Source organism: Carassius gibelio, chromosome A14, assembly GCF_023724105.1.
Source record: "Carassius gibelio isolate Cgi1373 ecotype wild population from Czech Republic chromosome A14, carGib1.2-hapl.c, whole genome shotgun sequence".
NCBI classification, from domain to species: Eukaryota; Metazoa; Chordata; class Actinopteri; order Cypriniformes; family Cyprinidae; genus Carassius; species Carassius gibelio.
The window spans coordinates 6590787-6611985 of NC_068384.1; the positions used below are offsets into that span (position 1 = coordinate 6590787).

At 35.5% G+C, this 21199-nt stretch overlaps 2 protein-coding genes across 3 annotated transcripts; one reads left to right on the top strand and one right to left on the bottom strand.

The window, feature by feature from the left end:
- The first annotated feature begins 33 nt into the window (after positions 1-33).
- Positions 34-12633, top strand: dpf2l (D4, zinc and double PHD fingers family 2, like). 2 transcript variants are annotated; one of them, XM_052614898.1, is made up of 11 exons: positions 34-343; positions 895-1055; positions 1690-1797; positions 2839-3032; positions 3104-3196; positions 5591-5675; positions 6861-6992; positions 9346-9477; positions 9561-9673; positions 9826-9907; positions 11744-12633. In XM_052614898.1, exons 1-11 carry the CDS (start codon positions 312-314, stop codon positions 11824-11826), a joined length of 1215 nt encoding a protein of 404 aa, XP_052470858.1. In that variant the 5' UTR covers positions 34-311; the 3' UTR covers positions 11827-12633. The 2 variants fall into 2 exon arrangements, with proteins under 2 accessions (XP_052470858.1, XP_052470857.1); XM_052614897.1 differs by having other exon boundaries at positions 178-343; positions 2836-3032.
- Positions 12634-13466: 833 nt separating this feature from the next.
- Positions 13467-16444, bottom strand: chrm1a (cholinergic receptor, muscarinic 1a). Its single transcript, XM_052614896.1, has 2 exons — positions 15639-16444; positions 13467-14275 (listed from the first exon to the last, which is right to left on the bottom strand). Exons 1-2 carry the CDS (start codon positions 16365-16367, stop codon positions 13598-13600), a joined length of 1407 nt encoding a protein of 468 aa, XP_052470856.1. The 5' UTR covers positions 16368-16444; the 3' UTR covers positions 13467-13597.
- Between the last annotated feature and the right edge of the window lie 4755 nt (positions 16445-21199).

Consider the following 21199-nt stretch of genomic DNA (forward strand, 5'->3'; position numbering starts at 1 on the left):
AATGGCGGTGAAATATAAATGGCGGCGGTGCGGACGGATGATGTCATATAGACGTAAACCACTCCCACCGCGGGGATGAAATCAATGCGTTTTAGTTATTTTGATTAATTTATTTAATAAGAAGTATCGTTTGTATGTCGGTAATATATATATTTTTATATAATTTTTTTCTTTACAGTTTTCATACAATTTAAATCTTCCATCTGCTATGACGGAAAAAATATTTACGAGAACGTAGCGTTTATTCAAAAAAAAGGACAGCTGGTGCGCATGCGCAGTGAAGACAACAACAGCCCACTACAGCAAAAACAATGGCGACTGCCGTGGAGAACATCGTTAAAGTGTGAGTCCATGTAGTTTTTAAACTCTTTACATGAATATCCGTGTGTGTGATCTCAAATGGTGGCTGATTCGGGACGGTTTTATTGTAAGGTCGAAGCGTTGTGCTTTGGTTGGCTAATAATATAAATCTGCACCTCGACCATTCATCGTTTCGTGTGGCATGAAAGCGCGCTACAGTCATGTGTTTTTTTAATAGACCATTTTAAAGACCAGTCACTGATTCTTTTGCCGTTTTAAAATAATAATAATAATAATAATAATAATGTCTTTAGTGTTTGCTTTGCTTTGGTAAAAAAAAAATAGTACATCTCATTGGGGTCCATTGATGTCTATTGTTTGCAATACGTTGTGACGCACCAAATGTAAATTAACCTAATAGAAAGAAAATAGGTATTTCCAAAGACTGATTTAACCAATCAAAAGGGAATGTGTTCATTAACAGTAAATCTAAATCACACGCCTTGAAGTAACTTGTTTTGTCTCTCTCTTTCTCTCTCTCTTTCTCTCTCGTGCTCTTGTGTGTGTGTGTGTGTGTGTGTGTGTGAACCCAAGTCTTGGAGAGCAGTACTATAAAGATGCTTTGGAGCAGTGTCACAGTTATAACGCCCGGCTGTGTGCCGAGAGGAGCATCCTCATGCCCTTCCTGGACTCCCAAACTGGAGTCGCTCAAAGCAACTGCTATATTTGGATGGAGAAGAGACACAGGAGTGCAGGTTCAGCATCAGCCAAATACATCATTTAGCTTATTGATTCTCCCTCTTTTTCATCTTTAAAATGTCCCTTTATAAAGTAGCCTCCCGCTTATATACATTCAGAAAGATTTCCAGTTTCACACGAACACTAGTCAGATGTCTATAATTGCATAGAAAATTGAAACGCCACACAGCATTTGACCACTGGATTTACAGAAATCCTTTCAGTTTTCAGCAGTGTTTTCTCCATATGTCAACACTACTGATGAAAACACTTGTTTTTTATTTGAATTATCGCTTGAATTATAAGTGTTTTAATTTGATTGATTTTAATTTGACATTTTCATGTTTTTTCTTTAAAATCTCAAACTTACTTCATGAACACCTGTCTGGGAACCTTTATAATGTAATGTAATGTTTAATGCACTTCACAGAACACATTTGCTTTGCATTTTTATAACAATATGGTACAAAATTGTCCTATTTAAATCAATGTGATTAGCAAGTTAGGTCAAAAGTAGTCTGATTATATTACCTAAAATGTAATGTAATGGATTTCGTTACTTACTGCAATTTTTGTCATGTAATTTGGAAACCGTAACAGATTGACCCATCTCTAGGTACTTACATTCATGGTTTATGATTTCTATTTAAGGTACCACACCGGGACAGCTGTACACATATCCTGCTCGGCGCTGGAGGAAGAAAAGAAGAGCTCACCCACCAGAAGAACCTGCTCTGGTGTTTCCTCCAATCAAATCTGGTATTCTGTTATAACCTGTTTATTCCTATAACACGTGCTGTATCGTTTTTGATAAGCAAATGTCTTCCTTTCTTGTAGTAAATGTAACTTTAGTATTGTGAATGATATTCAAGATGAACACTCACTGGGTTCAAGCAACAGGTTTACTTGATTATCATGTTTTAGAAAAATCATGTTATGTTAGCATCATATATGATATGTTATGTTTATTTTCATCATTGTATTGCATTGCATTATATGTGTCTTAAGTCGCTGGGGTATATTTGTTGCAATAGCCAAAAATACATTGTATGGGTCAAAATGATCAATTTTTCTTTTATGCCAAAAATCATTAGGATATTAAGTAAAGATCATGTTCCGTTAATAAATATTGTTAATTTCCTACCTTAAAAATTACGTTTTTATATATTTGATTAGTAATATGCATTGCTAGGAACTTCTTTTGGACAAATTTAAAGGTGATTTTCTCAATATTTAGATTTTTTGCGCCCTCAGATTCCAGATTTTCAAATAGTTGTTTATCGGCCAAATATTTTCTGATCCTCATAAACCATACCTCAATGCAAAGCTTATTTATTCAGCTTTCAATTGATTTATACATCTCAATTTTGAAAAATTGAGCCTTATGACTGGTTTTGTGGTCCGGGGTCACATATTTTTTTGATAAGAAAACTACAGAGCTTTGGATCATAAAAATACTATCTTACTAAGACATTCAGAGTAAAAAATTTAATATATTTATATGCATTTTATGTAAGTAGTACTGTTATAAAGATCTTATTGATTAAAAGCTATCAAAATCTCATCTTATTTTTGATCTAATATGATCTCCATATTCACCAACATCAAACTATATGAGCCATACAATCAAAAATGATATTCAACATAAAACATGCAAACTTTTTTTTCTTAGATTTTATCATAAAAAAAAGATTATTATTTCATATGTCAAGCTCAATATATATAAACAATATAGATTGAGATATACAAGTCAGAGAAAATATTTAACATATGATTGTAAATGGCGTCCTTTCAAAGCAGAGCTGGAACTGGGAATGAAAAAAGATGTGTTGGGGCCGTTGGATGGGAGCAGTCTGGAAGCCTTGCTGAAAGGAGAGCCGCTGGATAAAAGAGTGTCCACCGAGTTCAGACCGCCGGAGGAAGAAACCAGTCTGTCTGAGGTCACTGGAACCAGCACGGCCAGCAGCCACAGCGGCTCCACACGCATCAGGAAGGTAGCAGAAGCACACATGTGGGGGATTCTCCCAAAGCAATGCATAGCCTGATCACTTCCTGTCATTCTCAGAGAGTGCTTGAGCCCGAAGACTACTTGGATGATCTGGACGATGAAGATTTTGAGGAGGAGACTCCAAAAAGACGAGGAAAAGGAAAGTCTAAGGTAACGTGCCTTGTCTACTGTTGCTTTAAGTTGTTGAATATTAGGGATGTAATGATTATACGCGAGCCGGTTGAAAATCAATTAAAATTTGAGATGATTCAAATCGGTTGAGATGCTAAACAAATTGCGATTCTTTAAGGGGCAAGAGTTTATATGATTGTATGTCTGAGGGGAACTTACTCTTTAGAAAAGTTTAGATGGTATTTTTCTTTTTCATCTTGCCTCTGTATAAGGCATATTAAAGTTCATTAGTGCAGCGCTGCTTTGTTTACAGCGGTAACCAGGGTAACGCTTTAAGCGCCGCCTGCTGAGGTGTTTATAGACCCCTTTTGCGCGGACGTCACAGGTACGTCATGGCGCTAGCTGGAGGCAAAACAAACGGAAAACTGGAGGCGGCTAATACAAACCAACACAGGGTCGGCTACTCAAGGAGCTTAAAATGTCGTCTTGTTGTGTTGTTGGTTGCCAGAATCGACGGAGAACATAGTATATAAATTGTTGTGATTACTTGTGATCGGAATTTAAGAACATGGTAAGAAAGAATAAATACAGAAAGTTTATAATTAATTTGCAGTCTTCAGAATTTTTATTTCTATAATTTTATTTCTTAATAATAATTTTACTGTAATGTCACTCTTTATTTAATCTAAGGATTTATACGCCCTCAGTTTCTCTTTACTTTACACGCTCGGTTTCTCTATCAGGTAAGTGTAGATGTCAGGCCACTCAATCGGAGGTAATCCTGTCAGATCGTCCATCCAATGAGTTATTGTGTACGGGTCGATCAATCTGGTTCCGTCCGTTAAAGTGAACTTTTTCAAATAATTATCGCGGTCCCGGACAGTGAGTGACCTTAAATATTCAGATAAAGCAGATTATTCAGATTTTCTCCAGCCATTATTAAAAAAACAAGCTAAGAAAACTCGCTAGCTTCCGTTTGTTCAAGTGTTGAGAGGAATCTTTCTGCCTCCAGCTAAGCCCTGCCCACACAAATACGTCACCTTGTTTACCAACTGTAAAAGGGTCTATAAGTGCTTTGTTTACAGCGGTAACCAAGGAGACGCTTTAAGCACCGCCTGCTGCAGGCTGTGTCCAAATTCAGGGTCTACATCCTTCGGAGGACGCATTTGAAGGATGTTACGTCACAGCGCCGCGACGAAGGCTGTCCAAATTCGTAGGATCCTTCAAATGCGGCCCACAAATGCGTCCTCCTTTTCCCCGAATTCGAAGGATGGGTGTGATGGATCCTTTCGCGTCCTACCTATCCCATAATTATTTTCGGCAGGACGAAGCGAGCGGTAGCGGAGTGGGGGAGGAGTATTATTTTCGATGTTTTTTAAAAACTGGCTTTTCAAAAAGATATATTTTCAGTCGTCTTCTAGTTAGGCATTTTGTTTTAGCATTAAGCATTTTTTTTTTTTTACATGTGTACGTGTATATGTAAAAAAAAAAACGTTTACTTTCGTAAACTAGCTTCTTCCTTACTGCCTGTGTGAATATCCCCTTACACACAGCTTATTTGTTAGTGATTGAAGCTGTTTTAACGCTTCTAAGGACGAAAGAGCAGACAGAAGTGTTTATAAAGCTCCGGGGAGAGAACGATGAGCTCTTCACCCGCTTCTTGCTTGGCGCTGTCACGGTTGCTAGGCGACAGGATATGAGCAACGGTTAAGGGAGGGAACTGAAAGAAGGGTAGGCTGTCCAAATTCACAAACACCGACTTCCGGTTTTTGCGGTCGTCGGAGGACCCATCCTCCTTCAACCGGGTAGGAAGGATCCTAAGGAGGATGCAGACCCTGAATTTGGACACAGCTGCAGTGTTCATAAGTGCTTTGTTTACAGCAGTAACCAGGGAAATGCTATAAGCTCCACCTGCTGGCAGAGAGTGAATCTGCGTCTCATTGAGCTCGTTTGCTGTTTCAGTTTCATGCAGATATTTTTTATGAATAGTTTCACAAAAACTTGATTTAAATTGCCAATTTTTTTTTATATTTACATTATATATAAAATGTATTTGTTAGCAGACACTTTTATCCAAAGCGACTTACAAACGAGGGCATTAGAAGCAATCAAACCAAATGAAAGAGCAATAATATACACGTGCTATATTTATTATAGTGTTTTTTAATTTAGCAGTATTTTAATTTCCCAAAAAAATTACAGCATTTTGTCCAAGCAATAAAAGGAAACATTTAATTTATAATATGTCTTAAATCTCATTTTGTAAAAAAATAAAAATAAATCCTGAATTGAATCGTTAGTTGAGTGAATGGTTACATCCCTACTGAATATTGATACAGTATAAGCCATTTATTATCTTGTGGTGTGATGGTTCTTGGTCGTGCGGTGGCCTGGAGGAATGGTGTTATCGAAATGTTGTTTTAATGTTGCCAGGGTCGAGGAGTTGGAAATGGAAAAAAGAAAATGGAAGCTGCTGCAGCTGCCCAAGAAGATCGAGACAAACCGTATGCTTGTGACAGTGAGTTGTAACGCATGTTATTTTGAGTCATTGTTGTTTTAAAAAGTGATTGTTTTGTAGCGTTATGCTTTTTTTTTTTTTCGGTTTTAGGCAACATTCAGTTATTATGGTATACTATGGTTCGTTACTATTCAAAAGTTTAGGGTCAGTAATTTATTTATCGGAGTGTCTTTTTACACTAACTCCGTGTGCAAAAAATAAGATGGTAAAATGTGTGACGTATTCATATCGACGCGATCGACCCAGGTTGAACTTTTTTTTGCCTTTTCAAATTTCAAATCACATCAAAAAAAGCATTTGTTTTCAATGAAAATGAAGAAAATAATCAAAAAGTTGAAAATAAAGTATCGGGTAGGGTTAGGTTAGGTGTATGTAGGGCTTTATTGTCCCAATAAGGTGGCAATCATTTAATAATTTGAGTTAAAATTGCAATTACAATTCCTGACATTTAAAAAAATAACCGTTTACATGCTTAGGGTGTTTGCATTGTAAGAGTGTACAGAGATACTTCAGATTTAAAAACACTGACTTGTTAGGTGATGTTTTCTCATTAAATTCACACTGTTTCCTATTAATTCAATGGAATGTATGTGAATACTAGCGAATAATTTGGCTGTGATAAATCTGGAATCTGAGGGTGCAAAAAAATCTAAATACTGAGAAAATCACCTTTAATGTTGTATAAATTAATTTTTTTGCAATGCATTTTACTAATCAAAAATTAGGTATTGATATATTTGCAGTAGGAAATTTACAAAATATCTTCATGGAACATGATCTTTACTTAATATCCTAATGATAATTTTGACCCATACAATGTATTTTTTTTACTCTTACTACAAATATTTTGTAATATCCGCATAGAAACAGTTATTTTAAATTGTAATAATATTACACAATATTACTGTTTTTACTGTGTTTCTGTTTAAATAAATGCAGCCTTAGTGAGCAGAAGAAACTTGGTAGTGAATGTAAATGCTGTTGTCGCAGTAAACACACATTGAGCACGTTATTGCTCTCATTGTTTTGATCTCAGTATCATGTGAGATGAATTCTGAAAGATTCCTGTTTGCAGTTTAGATTCCATCATTGGTTTCTGTCGTCTGGAAAGCGAGCACATTGAAAAGCCCAATGAAAATCCTGTTTACTCTACTGTTTTAATTTGCAATGTTTTCTTTCTGTTAGTCTGTGGGAAACGCTATAAAAACAGACCGGGTTTGAGTTACCACTACACTCACTCTCACCTGGCTGACGAGGAGGGAGAAGATCGAGAGGAACCTGAGATTCACACACCTGTACCACGAGAGGAACACAAGAGTGAGTTCATTCACGATTGTTGAACAAGTTAAAACCATGAGAAAAGTCCTGATGGTTAGTTTTATCATGTTATATTTGATTGCCATGATTTGAAAAGCATTAAGCAATGTTAATAATGGATTGATGCAGGCACAGCATGCATGTAGGTTTGGTTTTGTGTCAAATGATGGAGAACTGACTGTCTTAAGAAAAGTTTCATGCAGTTTGCACTTTTTTTGTGTGATGTCAGTGCAATGGCTTGGCCCTCATGGTTCAAAACTGAAATATTAATAATTTGGCGTCCTGTTTGATTTCAGAAAATTTTCAACAGGTTTTAACAACACTCATCATTTTGCACACTCAAAATCGTTGTGATGGGAAATTTTCATGCCGTTTCATTTCTACTACACAGCATTACTTAAAGTGCATTCTGAAACATCACTAATATTGTTGTGCATCATCAGTTCACAGGATTTAACGAGCACAGCATGTAGCGTTCTTCATGTTTGAACCACACACTTTATACAACATTTAAGAGTTGGATATTGTTAGATCCGAGTGACTTAAAGATAATGTATATTACATTACAAATATTTGTAATTTTAGTTTCGACCACATTGTTTCCAGCCAGTTAAACGTACAATATGGAATTTTTGGCCACCAGGGGTCACTCAATCAAAATAATAACATAAGACGTACATTGATGACGTCGGGAAAGAGCGTAAGGCTCATGGGAGTTGTTGTTCATTGGAACACGCGCTCTGTCGCTACCTATCATTCCACACTCATTCTAACTTAGTATTTTGACAATCACGTCTTTTCGAACGGAGAGACGGTTTCAACGGCAACATATTCGTTTTGATATTTAAACATATAAATGTAAGGAATTATTATTATGAAACGTGCAGTAAGTAACGTTACTCATGTTTATTCAATGAAGCCTTTTTTAAAAAGGTCAGTTTTAAAATTGTGGCGAGTCTCCAATAATAAATAAATGTATGGGAAACACATCCCACAGCACAACCACCTGAGCCCAACTTCAGTCTACTCATCACCTTGCCTTTAACTGCGTTTGTAGAAGGCACTGCAGCCAGACCGATATACACAACACAGACCGGAAGTTAACTTAGTTCCAGGTGCGTGCGCCCGATGAAACCGTCTATATGAATTATGAGACCCCTATCAAATCAATATTCCATCTAGCTAGTAGTAATATATGTTAAAAAACACGGTCGCCTTTCGTTAATAACTATAATTACGTTATACTATGATAACGAACAAGCTAGAGAACTGCATTTGAAGCTACTTTATTCAGCTAGATATAGAACAAATGTAGATTTACATGAGAGCTAGTCCGTCTGCGTTTTACACAAGACATCATCGTTTCACCAAATATATGGATAGATACAGTTAGCTGAATGGATGCATACCTGTTTATCAGAATGCAAGCGAGTTCGGCATCTCTCTGTAGTTTCAGCTTGTCATGAAGCTCTCTCTATCTTGGAAATGCAACTCCAATATTTAACCGTGTCTTGTTGCTTCTCTTGTCCCAAAACCATCTCGGGTCATTTATTTCACCCGTGCGTTTGCACTTCACAGAACGTGCAGGCAAAGCATAATCATGATCCATAACTAAGTTATTGATTGAGGTTTAAATACGAATATAAACAATATAAATATAAAATATAATAGTCTCGATCAATGCTACTACTTTTTCTGCTTCATCTCGTCTTTGTTTCTGTTCACCTTTGTATTTGGCGGTTCCACAGGAAGTTAAATAAACTAGAGGGGTCAAAGTTTATATGACGCCATAGACGGGCGACAAAACGGAAATAAAGAAACGTGCCGTGTCTTCTAATTAAACTATAATATTCTCTGGATTTGAAAGTTCGTGGAAACTGTCGGGATGATGTAAGAAAACGATTTTTACAAAGCTCATTATTCTAAAAAGCAAGGTGTGCTCTGATTGGCCAGCTATCTAGTGCATTGGCTGAATGGCTTAACCGTGTGACGGAAATGTTACGCCCCTTAACATACTGTGATGACATGCAAACTCTTTAAATATAAAAACGTACTTACAGACTGTGAGTCAGAAGCGCACCACTTTATAGAAACAGACACGTGCATTTGTAGACTACTCTCTCAGGAAATAGTCCTCGTCCTACATAAAATGTGTTTTAGGAGACTCTTAACTTTTATAAAGAATATCTCTTTGGATTTGAGACTTTAAGTCTTTGCAACTTAACAAATCGTCTTTATGCACCCAGAGCTTGTAACACTTTAAAGAGAAAGGAAATAATTAAAATCGCGTAAGATGACCCCTTTAATGCAAACGTTATCATCTATGTTTTTTTTTGTTGTTGTTGTTTTACAGCCCCTAAGAAAGGACCAAATGGCCTGGCGTTACCCAATGACTATTGTGACTTCTGCCTGGGCGACTCCAACATGAACCAGAAAACAGGCCAGTCGGAGGAACTGGTGTCCTGCTCTGACTGTGGACGTTCAGGTGCGAAACGAGACACAGAACAAACTCTAAACCTCCACACTGAGATGCACACAACTCACGCGTGGCTTTCTTTCCCTCTTAAGGACATCCTTCGTGCCTGCAGTTCACTGCCGTGATGATGGCAGCTGTGAAGACTTACCGCTGGCAATGCATTGAGTGCAAGTGCTGCAATGTTTGTGGCACATCTGAGAACGACGTGAGTCAGGATCACTTTGTTGTTCTAAAAGCAATGCATTACATATATTACACGCATAACTTGATATGATTACGTAACTCCCATTACTTTAATGTGTTACCCCCAACACTGCCCAAAACCACCTGTGAATGTGTTTAAATCCTCTCGTTCAGGACCAGCTTCTGTTCTGTGATGACTGTGACAGAGGATACCACATGTACTGCCTCAGCCCTCCCATGGCAGACCCTCCAGAAGGTACGAGCAATCGCTGTCCATGTCAGTGTCTGTATTTTAAGTGTTTATCTTTATTGTAAGGGACTTGTCCAAAACATAGGCTAATCAGTATTTGTGACTCAGGAGAACAAAAGCAGTCTGGGGTATATTTGTAGCAATAGCCAAAAAATACATGGTATGGGTCAAAATTATAGATTTTTCTTTTATGCCAAAAATCATTAGGATTTAAAGTAAAGATCATGTTCCTTGAAGATATTTTGTACTCTAAATATATCAAAACTTTATTTTTGGTTAGTAATATGCATTGTTAAGAAGTCATTTGGACAGATGTTCTCAGTTTTTAGATTTTTTTGCACCCTCCGATTCCTGATTTCCAAATAGTTGCATCTCTGCCAAATATTGTCCGATCCTAACAAACCATGCATCAATGGAAAGCTTGTTTATTCAGCTTATTAATAATCGGTTTCGAAAAATTGACACTTAAGACTGGTTTTGTGGTCCAGGGTCACATATGTCAGGCTATTTGATGTGCAGGATCACTGAGTGAAACAGTGACACCAAAACTAACTGAATGAAATGTAATGATTACTCATGTCTTTATTTAAAAGTTTGTGTGACATACCACAGCACAGAGTTGTATGTAAACAGGTTAATATTAAACAATAATGTAAAAGTACAGCTACAGTCGTATTTTTAAATCGATTCATTGAAACAAGCCATCCGAAAGAACCAGTTCATGTAGATGAATCAGACTTCCCATGAGCATTAGAGGCCGAGAGATGAATTAATGATCAGCTCTATGAACTGAAATGGCCATTAAAGAGGATGAGCTTTGGAATCATTTATTTTTTTAACCTTCTGAATGGGGCTAAGTCTATCCGTCTCCAAAAATGGCTAAAAAGCACCATTTTGAATATCATAAAAGTGGTCCATTTGTTTGTATATGCACATAAACATTCAAAACACATATTTTTATGTCCGCCACCAGCATAGTACAAAAAGAAAGATTGCACGGAAATGTACTTTATTACTATAGCTGTGTGATCCTTAAAGGGCCAGTAAAACATTAACATGTGACATATGTGCATAATAAGAGAAAATATAAAAAAAAAAATTGCATTTTGTTTTTAACATCAACATTTTTGAATTTGTAAAAAAAAAAAAAAAATTAACAAAAATTTGGCATAGTGTTACTGCCGTAACCATTACTTATGGAAGCTTGATAAAGTAAATTGAATAAAAAACAACTAAATTAATTAATTGCAATTTATCTCACAATTCAGACTTTTTTTTCTCACAATTCTGAGGGGGGGAAATATGCATTGTGAAACACATTGCATTTAATTAATTTCACATTTTTATTTTCTAATTAGTATTTTTTACATTCAGGTTATATACATTATAAAGTCACAATTCAGAGAAATAAACTCTTTTGTTCACCCCTCAGAAATGGACTTTATATTTTGCAGTTGAGAGTTTATATCTCACAATTCTGACATCTTTAAAAAAAAAATCTGAGTTGTGAGACGTAAAAGTCACAGATACCCTTTTTATTTTTTATTCAGTGGCGCAAACAGGCTTCCGTAGTAACTAGCATTTTGGGGGAAAAGAAAATCCTCTCTGTATCAAAATGACACAAAATATTCTAACCCAATATTAGAATTAATTTAAAGTTTTGCATGTCACACTACTGACTTTTGTGCTATATTCCAAGTCTTGTGATGCACTGCAGTAGCATAGCATGAGGAGACCAAAAGAATTCATGCATTAGGCTCATGCACTTATTTTTTAGTAGCTAGTAGTTCGAGTTATGCGTTTGGCACTGATGATTAACATTTGTTTTCATCGTGTTTATAGGAAGCTGGAGTTGCCACCTGTGTCTGGCTCTTCTGAAGGACAAGGCCTCCATTTATCAGAGCCAAAACCCTGCCATGGAGTGACCGTGAAGAAAACACAGCCCTCACATCCACACTGAAATGCATTGAGATTTTCCCGAATGATGCATACACAGAAAGAGACATCATTGGCCCTAATGTAGCCATTGTCTTAGTTTTTTATTTCACTGACTGTTACACACATCACAAGCAGTGTTAGAAATGAAAGAGTGCACAAAGCAGACGTTTGTAATGGATTATATACACTTCATGCATTATGAGCAGTATTTCCACATTCCTTGATGTTAGGGCCAACGGTTCGGATGATTAAGCGCCTGTTTATGCATTGCCAAATCATTTTTTATTTTATTTTGTCTTTATGACTCACTCAAGATACATTTGGTTTAAATCGAGCAAACATGGCTTAATCCTTCAAGGATATTATGGATTTAAATATTCATTTGTACAAGAGGTGTCTCTATCTTTCTCTTTATCTTTGTCGTATATAATTATTTTGTTGGGGAAGTATTTGTGCCACAGTCCAGATTCAAATACCAGAAGATGGTGCTGTATTTTCATTTTTACGATCATGTTTTCTTGTTTTTTTTTAGCATATTTTGGATTCACTTATTTCTTTATTACAAAAAACACTCTCATAAGGCGGGTTATCTTTCGTAGCAGAATTTTGTATGTGAAATAACCGGTATCTATTATTGTTGACTAACCATATCGAATTATCGTGAGTACTGTATCGTTTTGTATTTGTTTTTTGGTATTAAATGTAAATGCTGTATTTTTCTGTCTTTTTTATTTACATTTTTCATATTGGCCTTTCCATAATAAACATACATGTAACAGAGAAATCCAACTTAATTATGTGTATTTCTTTTAAATGCTGACAGCACGGAAAATAAAGACTGCAGTAAAGTTTACCATAGTATTATAACGCTCGAGACCCTGTAAAATGTCCATGTATAAAATAATAGGCATGAGAATTTTTTTTTTTTTTTTTTTAGCATATTGTTTTTAACATCAAGATTAAATGCATATAATTTAAGAGTTTATTAAGAGATATTTTTACATCATTTTACCTCTACTGTCACTACTAATTTCATAGTAGTCTAGTTTCATTTATTTCAATTAAATGAATGTGCTATATTTTAGTTATATAATGTTATAAAAAAAATTAAGGTATTTTATAGTACTAAATTACATTTATGAAATAGTTATAATCCTTTATTACCAGATAACCACTTCTTGAGCATAGACTTGAAAAAGTAATTTACAAATTAAATCTTTAACGCTCTGGAGAAAGTTTAAGTTTAGACTCTTTTTGAAGAAGACTCTTGACAGAATATTGCTGAAGTAAAATATAAAATGAAATTAAAGGTTTTAAATTAAAAATGCACAGATGCAATGCAAACAAGTTAAGTGTCTACTTTTTCAGGACCATTTAACCTTTTCGAATCAAGTCTATGATTGTTTGTCAAAAACCTTTACCAAGTTTCATACCATTGCAAAAAACAACAACATAAAAACAATTTTTTTTTTGGTCAAAAGTGACCAGACAACACCAGAGCGTTAAAGAGTTCATGCTTAATAAACACACACCCATCTGCTACATTTTATATTTTTTGAACGTGTCACTTAATAGCCATTCAAATGTAAAAACTGCTACAAGCACAAAACTTTCCCAAGCAGCTGATCTGAACTCCACACATTTGATGCACAACTTTGATCTCTAGGATCTTTTCAAGCTCGCGTGCTCTTCAGCATCATAATAAAGATCAGCCAGTGACGAATCACTGATATCATGACGAGAAAACCCGTGATGTAATCATCCAGTGCCTGTCGGGGTCCATCTGATCCCCTTCTTCTGCTCCTTCCACCGACAGAGCAGCAGCGCTCTGAAGGTGACCCGGAAGTGCTTGTTACAGAGCGCGTAACAGACAGGGTTCACCGTGCTGTTGACATAACAGAGCCAGTATCCCAGCTGCCACAGTCCCTCAGGAACGCAGTCCTCACAGAAAGTGGACACCAGGACCATGATGTTGTAAGGTGTCCATGTTACAATGAAAGCCAGGAGAATGGCACTGAGAGTCCGGGCAGCTTTCTTCTCCCGGATCAGACCTGAGGTCCGGGCTCTTCGGGTCTGCTGGCGAGCGGGAGCGTGTGTAGCAGGATTCATTCGGGAATCCAGGGAATTCTGACTTCCTGAGTCAAAGCTCCTCTTGGTGGGGTCAAGATCACTGACTGCGGTCTCCTCCATCCGAACGAGGGGGATGTATTTGAGACTATCGTCTGGTGTTGGAGAAGCGCGGTCTGTGTTCATCGGTGGATGGCTGTATGTGGTACCCGAGCTGGACATCTCGTCTCTTTGCCTGCGTTTCTTCCACCACGCTGCTGTCCGGCGGGTGAGGATTGGACAGATGCTGCTGTGTGTCTTCTTGAGCTGCTTCTGGTCTGTTTGTGGTCCGACGTCTTCAACGCTGCGAGAGTTGCTGTGACAAGATCTCTGGGAGATATCAATTAAATTACAAAAGTGTAATGTAAATGCGCTATTTATTCAATAAAAATGCTATAGTTTACTTCAATTGGAATGATTATGAGCTTATTTAATGATCACGTGAACTCTGTGGAGTCCATGTCTGTCAGCTTCAGGGTCAAGCGTATGCTAATTATGCTAATTAACAACAATAACAAATTATGCTTTTATCAGAAATACAAATAGGAAAGTCTTTTTCTATATGCAAAATGGACCAAAATTAGGATTTTATGCATATTTGTTCAATAAAAGGCCTCTAGAATGATTAAAAATATATATTTCCTAAAAAATTTTTTATTTTAAACTATTTATCTAAACTGTATTTACAAATACAGTTTTTTTTTTATTTTTTTTATTTATTTATTTTCATCTTTGTCTTGGCAACTAACTGAAATAAGATTAAGTTGATGTACTAAAATGACTAAAACTAAAATGTAAATATAAAATTTAAAATAAAGAATAAAAAAAACAAGAAAATTACATATACAAATTATTTTAATAAGCAAACTAAAAATATTAATAAATTCTTTTATTGTATATAAATGATACTAAAATAACACTGGCTCTGACTAGCAGTATCATGTTTGGTCTGTGTTTTTTTTATTCTGTGATGTTTTGTTTGAATAGGTATTTGTTTTCATTACACCTTGTTACAAACATTTTTTGGAGTCATTATGATAACATTAAAATATAAAACTTTAGCTCTCTATATATTCTTGATAGAGTCTTGATAGAGAGCTTCTTATTGATTTTCTCCACTCAGTCTCAAAAATTACCAGCAGGGAAAAAACAAGATATCATGTGCACAAATTAAGACTTATTAATGTCTTCCATTGTTTTAGATAAGTCATCACCACATTGTACTAAATAATTCAGTAATAATTTAGTTAAATTATGGCAAGCGAATTGTTACACTGTAGCCACAATTTAAAATGAACTAAAACAAATTATTAAAAAGTAACAGCAAATTAATATGACATTAATATAGGCACATCATAAATGTGATATATTGGTGTTTAATGGCATCTATTCACAAAGTTGCCTATTAATAATGAAGCCTACTGCTACTAATGTCTCTATTAAATGCATTTTCCCTCAATTATAGACAGTAATCACACACCATTACAAATTTTTTTTTTGGTTTCCCAAAGAACCTTTCAGAACCATTTCTTTCCTGTAGAGTAAAAAACACTAATCTTTTTTATCCACCACTATAAAGAATATTTAGTAGACTGGAAAGGTTCAATGGTGCTTAAATGATGCATCGATGCTAACAAATAACATTTTAATGATCTAAAATGTGTAATAATGGACGAGCCCATGTGAAACCCACCTGAGATGTGTTTCCCGCGCGTCCTCCCTGTGAAGCCATGAGTCCGGCGAGCTGCTGAGAGCGTTTCTCTGTCTCGCGGTACACCCGCCAGTATAACGCCACCATCACGCTCACCGGGAGGTAAAAGGCAGCGATGGCCGTCCCGAATGTGATCACAGGCTCAGACAGGAACTGCACTGAACACTCTTCCTCTGGAACAGTCCGTTCACCCACTATATACTGCCAGAATAAAATAGCAGGAGCCCAAAGCACGAACGAGACGGTCCACGCTAGAGTGATCAGCACTGCCGCTCTTCTGGGCGTTCTAGTGGCCCGATAGGTCAAAGGTCGCATGACAGAGAGATAGCGGTCGACGCTGATGGCCAGCAGGTTCATAACAGAGGCATTGCTTGCCACATAATCCACAGTCAACCACACATCACAGGCTAGGTTTCCTAAAGTCCAGTGGCCAATCAGGATGTAGGTAGTGTACAGGTTCATCGAGACGGCGCCCAAAATGAAGTCAGCCACAGCCAAGCTTAACAGGAAGTAGTTGCTCACTGTCCTCAGGAGAGGGTTGACCCGAAAAGAGATCATGACCAGGACGTTGCCTGTGATGGTGATGAAGGAGAGCGGGACGGTTATGAGAGTGATCATGGCCATCCTCCAGGTGACAGGACCCGAGACCGCCACGTCTGTCCCGTTGCTTAACCTGGAGAGATTCAGTGTGAATGAGGCGCTGTTCATCATGAGATGAAGATGAGATTATCTTTGTGCTTTAAAAATCCAGTGCATGCTTCACGTCGCATCTTTTAAGGGAGTCCTGATTGTTGAACATTCTGTGTTCTGTAGACAAAAAAAAATCAGACTATAAACATCATACTGTAGGTTGTAAGAATGTATTGCATGTTTAATTCATGCAAACTCTTAATTTAGAGTTTTTTAAGTTTACACACAAAGACACACACATGACATTTTACAATGTAAAATAGCTTTTCCTTGCAACTTAAAGTTAATGGAATCGCGGGATACAGACATAAAAATGTAATTTACCGTATAACGCGTAATGTCACGGACTTAGTCAAAATTTGGATTAAAAATCGAAAGTAGATCAGTACACTTAAATCAAATGGCGATATGGACTGTGAATATTAAAACATTAGAGAAATATTTAAATATAATTCTGATTGTTCTGCGTGTATGTGTGAATGAATGGCACACTTTACACACATAACATTTAAAAGCTTCTGCCATCCCACTAAATGAGGACATGAACATGTGAACAACATCTCAAGAGTCATTTCATGAGCATCTGAGAAAAACTATCACTATTTCACACACACACACACACACACACACACACACACACACAGAAACTAAAGGTTTTCAAGGCAACCTGTCAAAATAAAAGTTCGGTTTAGCTTGAAGCAATTAGGATGAAAATAAAATAAATAATAATACAATTATTTAAAAAAAACTTTTTAGAAGAATAATCATCATATTTCTTCCATGTTTTACTTTTGCAGTAGGTTTGATCACCATAAAAATTTAAAAACAGAACACAATATTTCTGAAAAGAAAAAAAAAACTAAATATTGCATAGGGCCCTATTATTGTAAACAAATTAATTAAGTTGTTTTTATGAATTGAATTAATTAGACATTGTTTTTAAACATTAAAATGGAATCTAGAATAATAAAAATGGAAAAACTAATTTGTACGTAATAAAATGGAATGCGAGAAAAAATTAAACTAAATAAATGTAATTTTTGTTCAACTTTTAATAAATTGCTGTTACATTGTACACATTTTATGATTTAAATTATTTATATATGCTTTTGGATGAATAAAATTTAATTTAACCATTAAAACAGATTTTTTTATATTTAATTTGTGGCATCATTTGCTGTTTTACTTTTCTGAATGTTGATGGTTAAACTTGATTGACAACATTTAAAAAATAATAATACGTTTTTTTTTTCTTTTTCTTTTTTTGAAAGGATGTCTTTTTTGTACGTTTTTCTGAAATCAAGATTTTCACATTTTTATCTCATGCCCCTGAAAATTTCTAAATTAATTTTAATGCAGAAATTAAAATAGCATCCATAATAGAAGAATCAATGCATTTTTAAATAAATAAAAAAAATTAAATGAGCATCATAATATAATTTTATCACTAATTCAAAGCCTTTATCTTGATGATATTTGTTTACTTTAAAAACTAAAATGCTGTGACTTTTGACTATGGTGATGACGATCGTGTAACTAAAATGTTTCCATCAAAATTTGATTGTAATGACTGCAACAAAAAACACCTGCCGTGACCCTTAATAAGAACAGTACAGTAAACTCTGTTGAGTAAGAATAGCCAGGGAGTATTTGTTCATGTTAGCCTGTTTACTGATGGCCAGCCTGAAGCACACGCTATAGCCAGAGCTACAAAGTCAACATCGTCCTCCAGAAATCAACCCTTCATGTCTATTTAATTTACTTGTGCTGTAGCAACTCAAGGCATAACACTGTATGCAGCTACGTATCGCAAACACTGAACTGTGTATAAAAGCATCTGTTAAATGACAGAACAAATTTGTTGTTTCATTTGTTGTTTTCACCGGACCGTATCGAGTGAATGACAGTGGCATTATAGAAGCATGGCATCTGGGGTTACTATAGCACACTACCAATAAAGTTTCTAATGTTGCTTGCTATACAAAAAAGACTTTAAGTACTTGACAAACAGCACTTTTTAGTCCACGGATGCAGATCCTTCTTCCGAATTCTGTAGTTAATCCCGTTAGACAGGTTCCCTTTGTGTGGAAAATCATCACTCACTAAACGAGGAGCTCACTCCACCCTCGGCAATGACGAACGCAGAGATCAAGTGGAGCAAATGTGTGGAAAATGGGTCAGTGCTGACCACAGAAGTCATCAAATATTAGTATTTATTTGTACTAGTATGAGAGCGTCCACTTTCATTCCACACATAATGTAGTTAAAGCTAGTTTCTTCTTCAGCCTCGATTTATTTAACATTTCCCAAAGCCACTGCGAGCATACGGTTTGTCTTATTGCAACAACTTATCTACATTAATTGCTGGATTTTAAAAACTCATTGTGGTCTTATTTTGGTCCCACACACACTTCAGTCCAGTTCATGAGAAAACAAACTTGAATAGGTCCCTATAACCAACTATAATTATTTCCAGAGTGTCAAGAAAGGGTCAAGGACAACATGATCAAAGGTGATATCAATATTATAACACCTCTTTATAAATGGAGAAGACATATATCAGCAGTTCTGCTTAGATTACTAACAAACTGTAGTCTGTTACAGATTACATGATAAAAACTGAAGTCAGTTATGTTATCATTCTAGATAACGTATTCAGAGTACTTCTGGATTGCTTTTAGATTACTTTTGACCCGTTTATAGATTTGAATGGGATTATTGTTCTGAAACGCAAAGATAAATAAAATGTATTCCATTCTTTGTTATAACATCGTGAAATGCATTGCATATTGCATTAAATGAAAGAACATTAATTAAATCATAAAAATGTCAAATTAAAATGAATAAAATTTTACATTTTTAAATATTACATACATTTGCCTGCATGTAAATTTGACAATTAACCGACATCGGAGAACTGTGAACATGTAAATATGCTGTTTTTAAATTATCGAAATATTAACACGTTTTAATTGACTGTGAAGTGCTTTTGTCCTAAAATTCAAGAAGCATGGAACATAAATTAATTTACATGATATTTACATAGCCATTCTATATTGTGAATATTCAAAGCTAAATGATATAACTAACAGTAGATTTTAATTATTATTATTATTATCATTATTATTATTTTAAAATATAATATAATCTAATTACAATTATTTAATTTTTGGAATCTGATTACATAATCCAGAATACATGTAATCAGTTTCTACCCAGGACTGTATATCAGGAAAACAATAATAATAATAAAAATGTCTTATTATTTTTTGACTCTAAAAATGACTACATAATTATATCAGACAAGATGCAATTATATAATGAAGGCAGATTTTATTTGGTATTTTTTCAAAGACGTCAAGCAGGGGCAAGTCGTCACACATATTATAAATGTTATAAGATTAAACGATGTATTAATTACAGGAGTCATTTGTTAGCCAATCAAATGGTTTGACTTTTCCGAACATTTGTGCCGTTTCATAAATAATTTGTGTTTCGAAATTGTGTTGAAATTGTACTGAAGCGCACGTAATATGCTGCTTAGTGGCAGGTTACACTGTGACAACTTACCCCATACACAGTATAAATGTATAAAACGTCCACATTTGACTGGTGTAACTACTCTCTATATTCAGAGTAAAAAGGTTACTTAATCAAGGTGATGAATTGAGTTTCAAAACACTAAAGCATATCCTAAAAATGCAACGTTTGTTGAAGATTAATCTATTAAAATCAATAAATGTAGACTTCTACACAAAGTCAAGTCAAAATTGAATGTCAATTGCATGCTGTTTGGAGTAACAAAATCACATTTTGCCCAGAACGACTATTTTCTTTAATTAACACCTTGTAAAAAAGTTTTTGCTTAACACTTTTTATTTGATCTAAAACACAACGAGGAAAACCATTTCTAATTTTCATGGGTTTTATATAGCCTAGCTAACAGGTTCTGTAATGTATAAAGCTCACCTGCTGTCCAGATGTTGAATCATCTGAAGATCTGTTGTCTCCTGTGCTCTCCAGCGATCATGTCACGCAGATATTCAGAGCTCAACAATCAAACAAACCCTGAAGCTGGACACCAACTGACACTCCTCACTTCTCTTTGGACTCAGTGAACCAGATCCCACCTTGCATCTCAATCGTTATAGGGCCAATGACATGCACAAATTATTACTATTATACTTTTATATATATATATATTGTGAATCACCACGTGGTTCAGTCTGTTAACCGTCCTGGGAATTAAAATGGGAATTGGGAATTGATGGAGCCATTTAGATTACATCAATTATACAGTTGATCTTTGCTCAATTGTCAACAGTAGAGGGCGCTAAACAACAAGAAAGGTCGTCTTTGGGAGACTATTTGAGTTCACTAATTCGTGTCTGCTCGAGCAGTAAAATCTGAAAATTTGTGATTCTAAAAATGGTCTTAGAAACATTTGTCGTACTTTTCAGTGTTTTGTTTTACACTTCCAGAATGCCAGAACTCAAATCCAGAATTAGAAATACGTCCTGTGTGTACATTTTTCCCCAAAAGTTTGAAGTAAAATAAAAGTGCTTGAGATATCAAACGTGTGAAAAAAATAAAGAAATAACAAATAAAACGTTACTGTCAAAAAATAAAAATAATAAAATAGAACGTATGAATTAACAAAGCGCAGTATGGTAGCTGAGATAACACACACCAGTCTGTGTCCTCCTGATGTATCTCTCCTGCATTTTACCCTCTTTTATGTACATAGTGTTTTTCCAGTAACTGTCAACTTTATTTGATTTCTTTCTTTCTTTAGTAGGGGATCATTGTCAGTATTTGTGACCTTTTTTCTGAACACCAATTTATAATATATA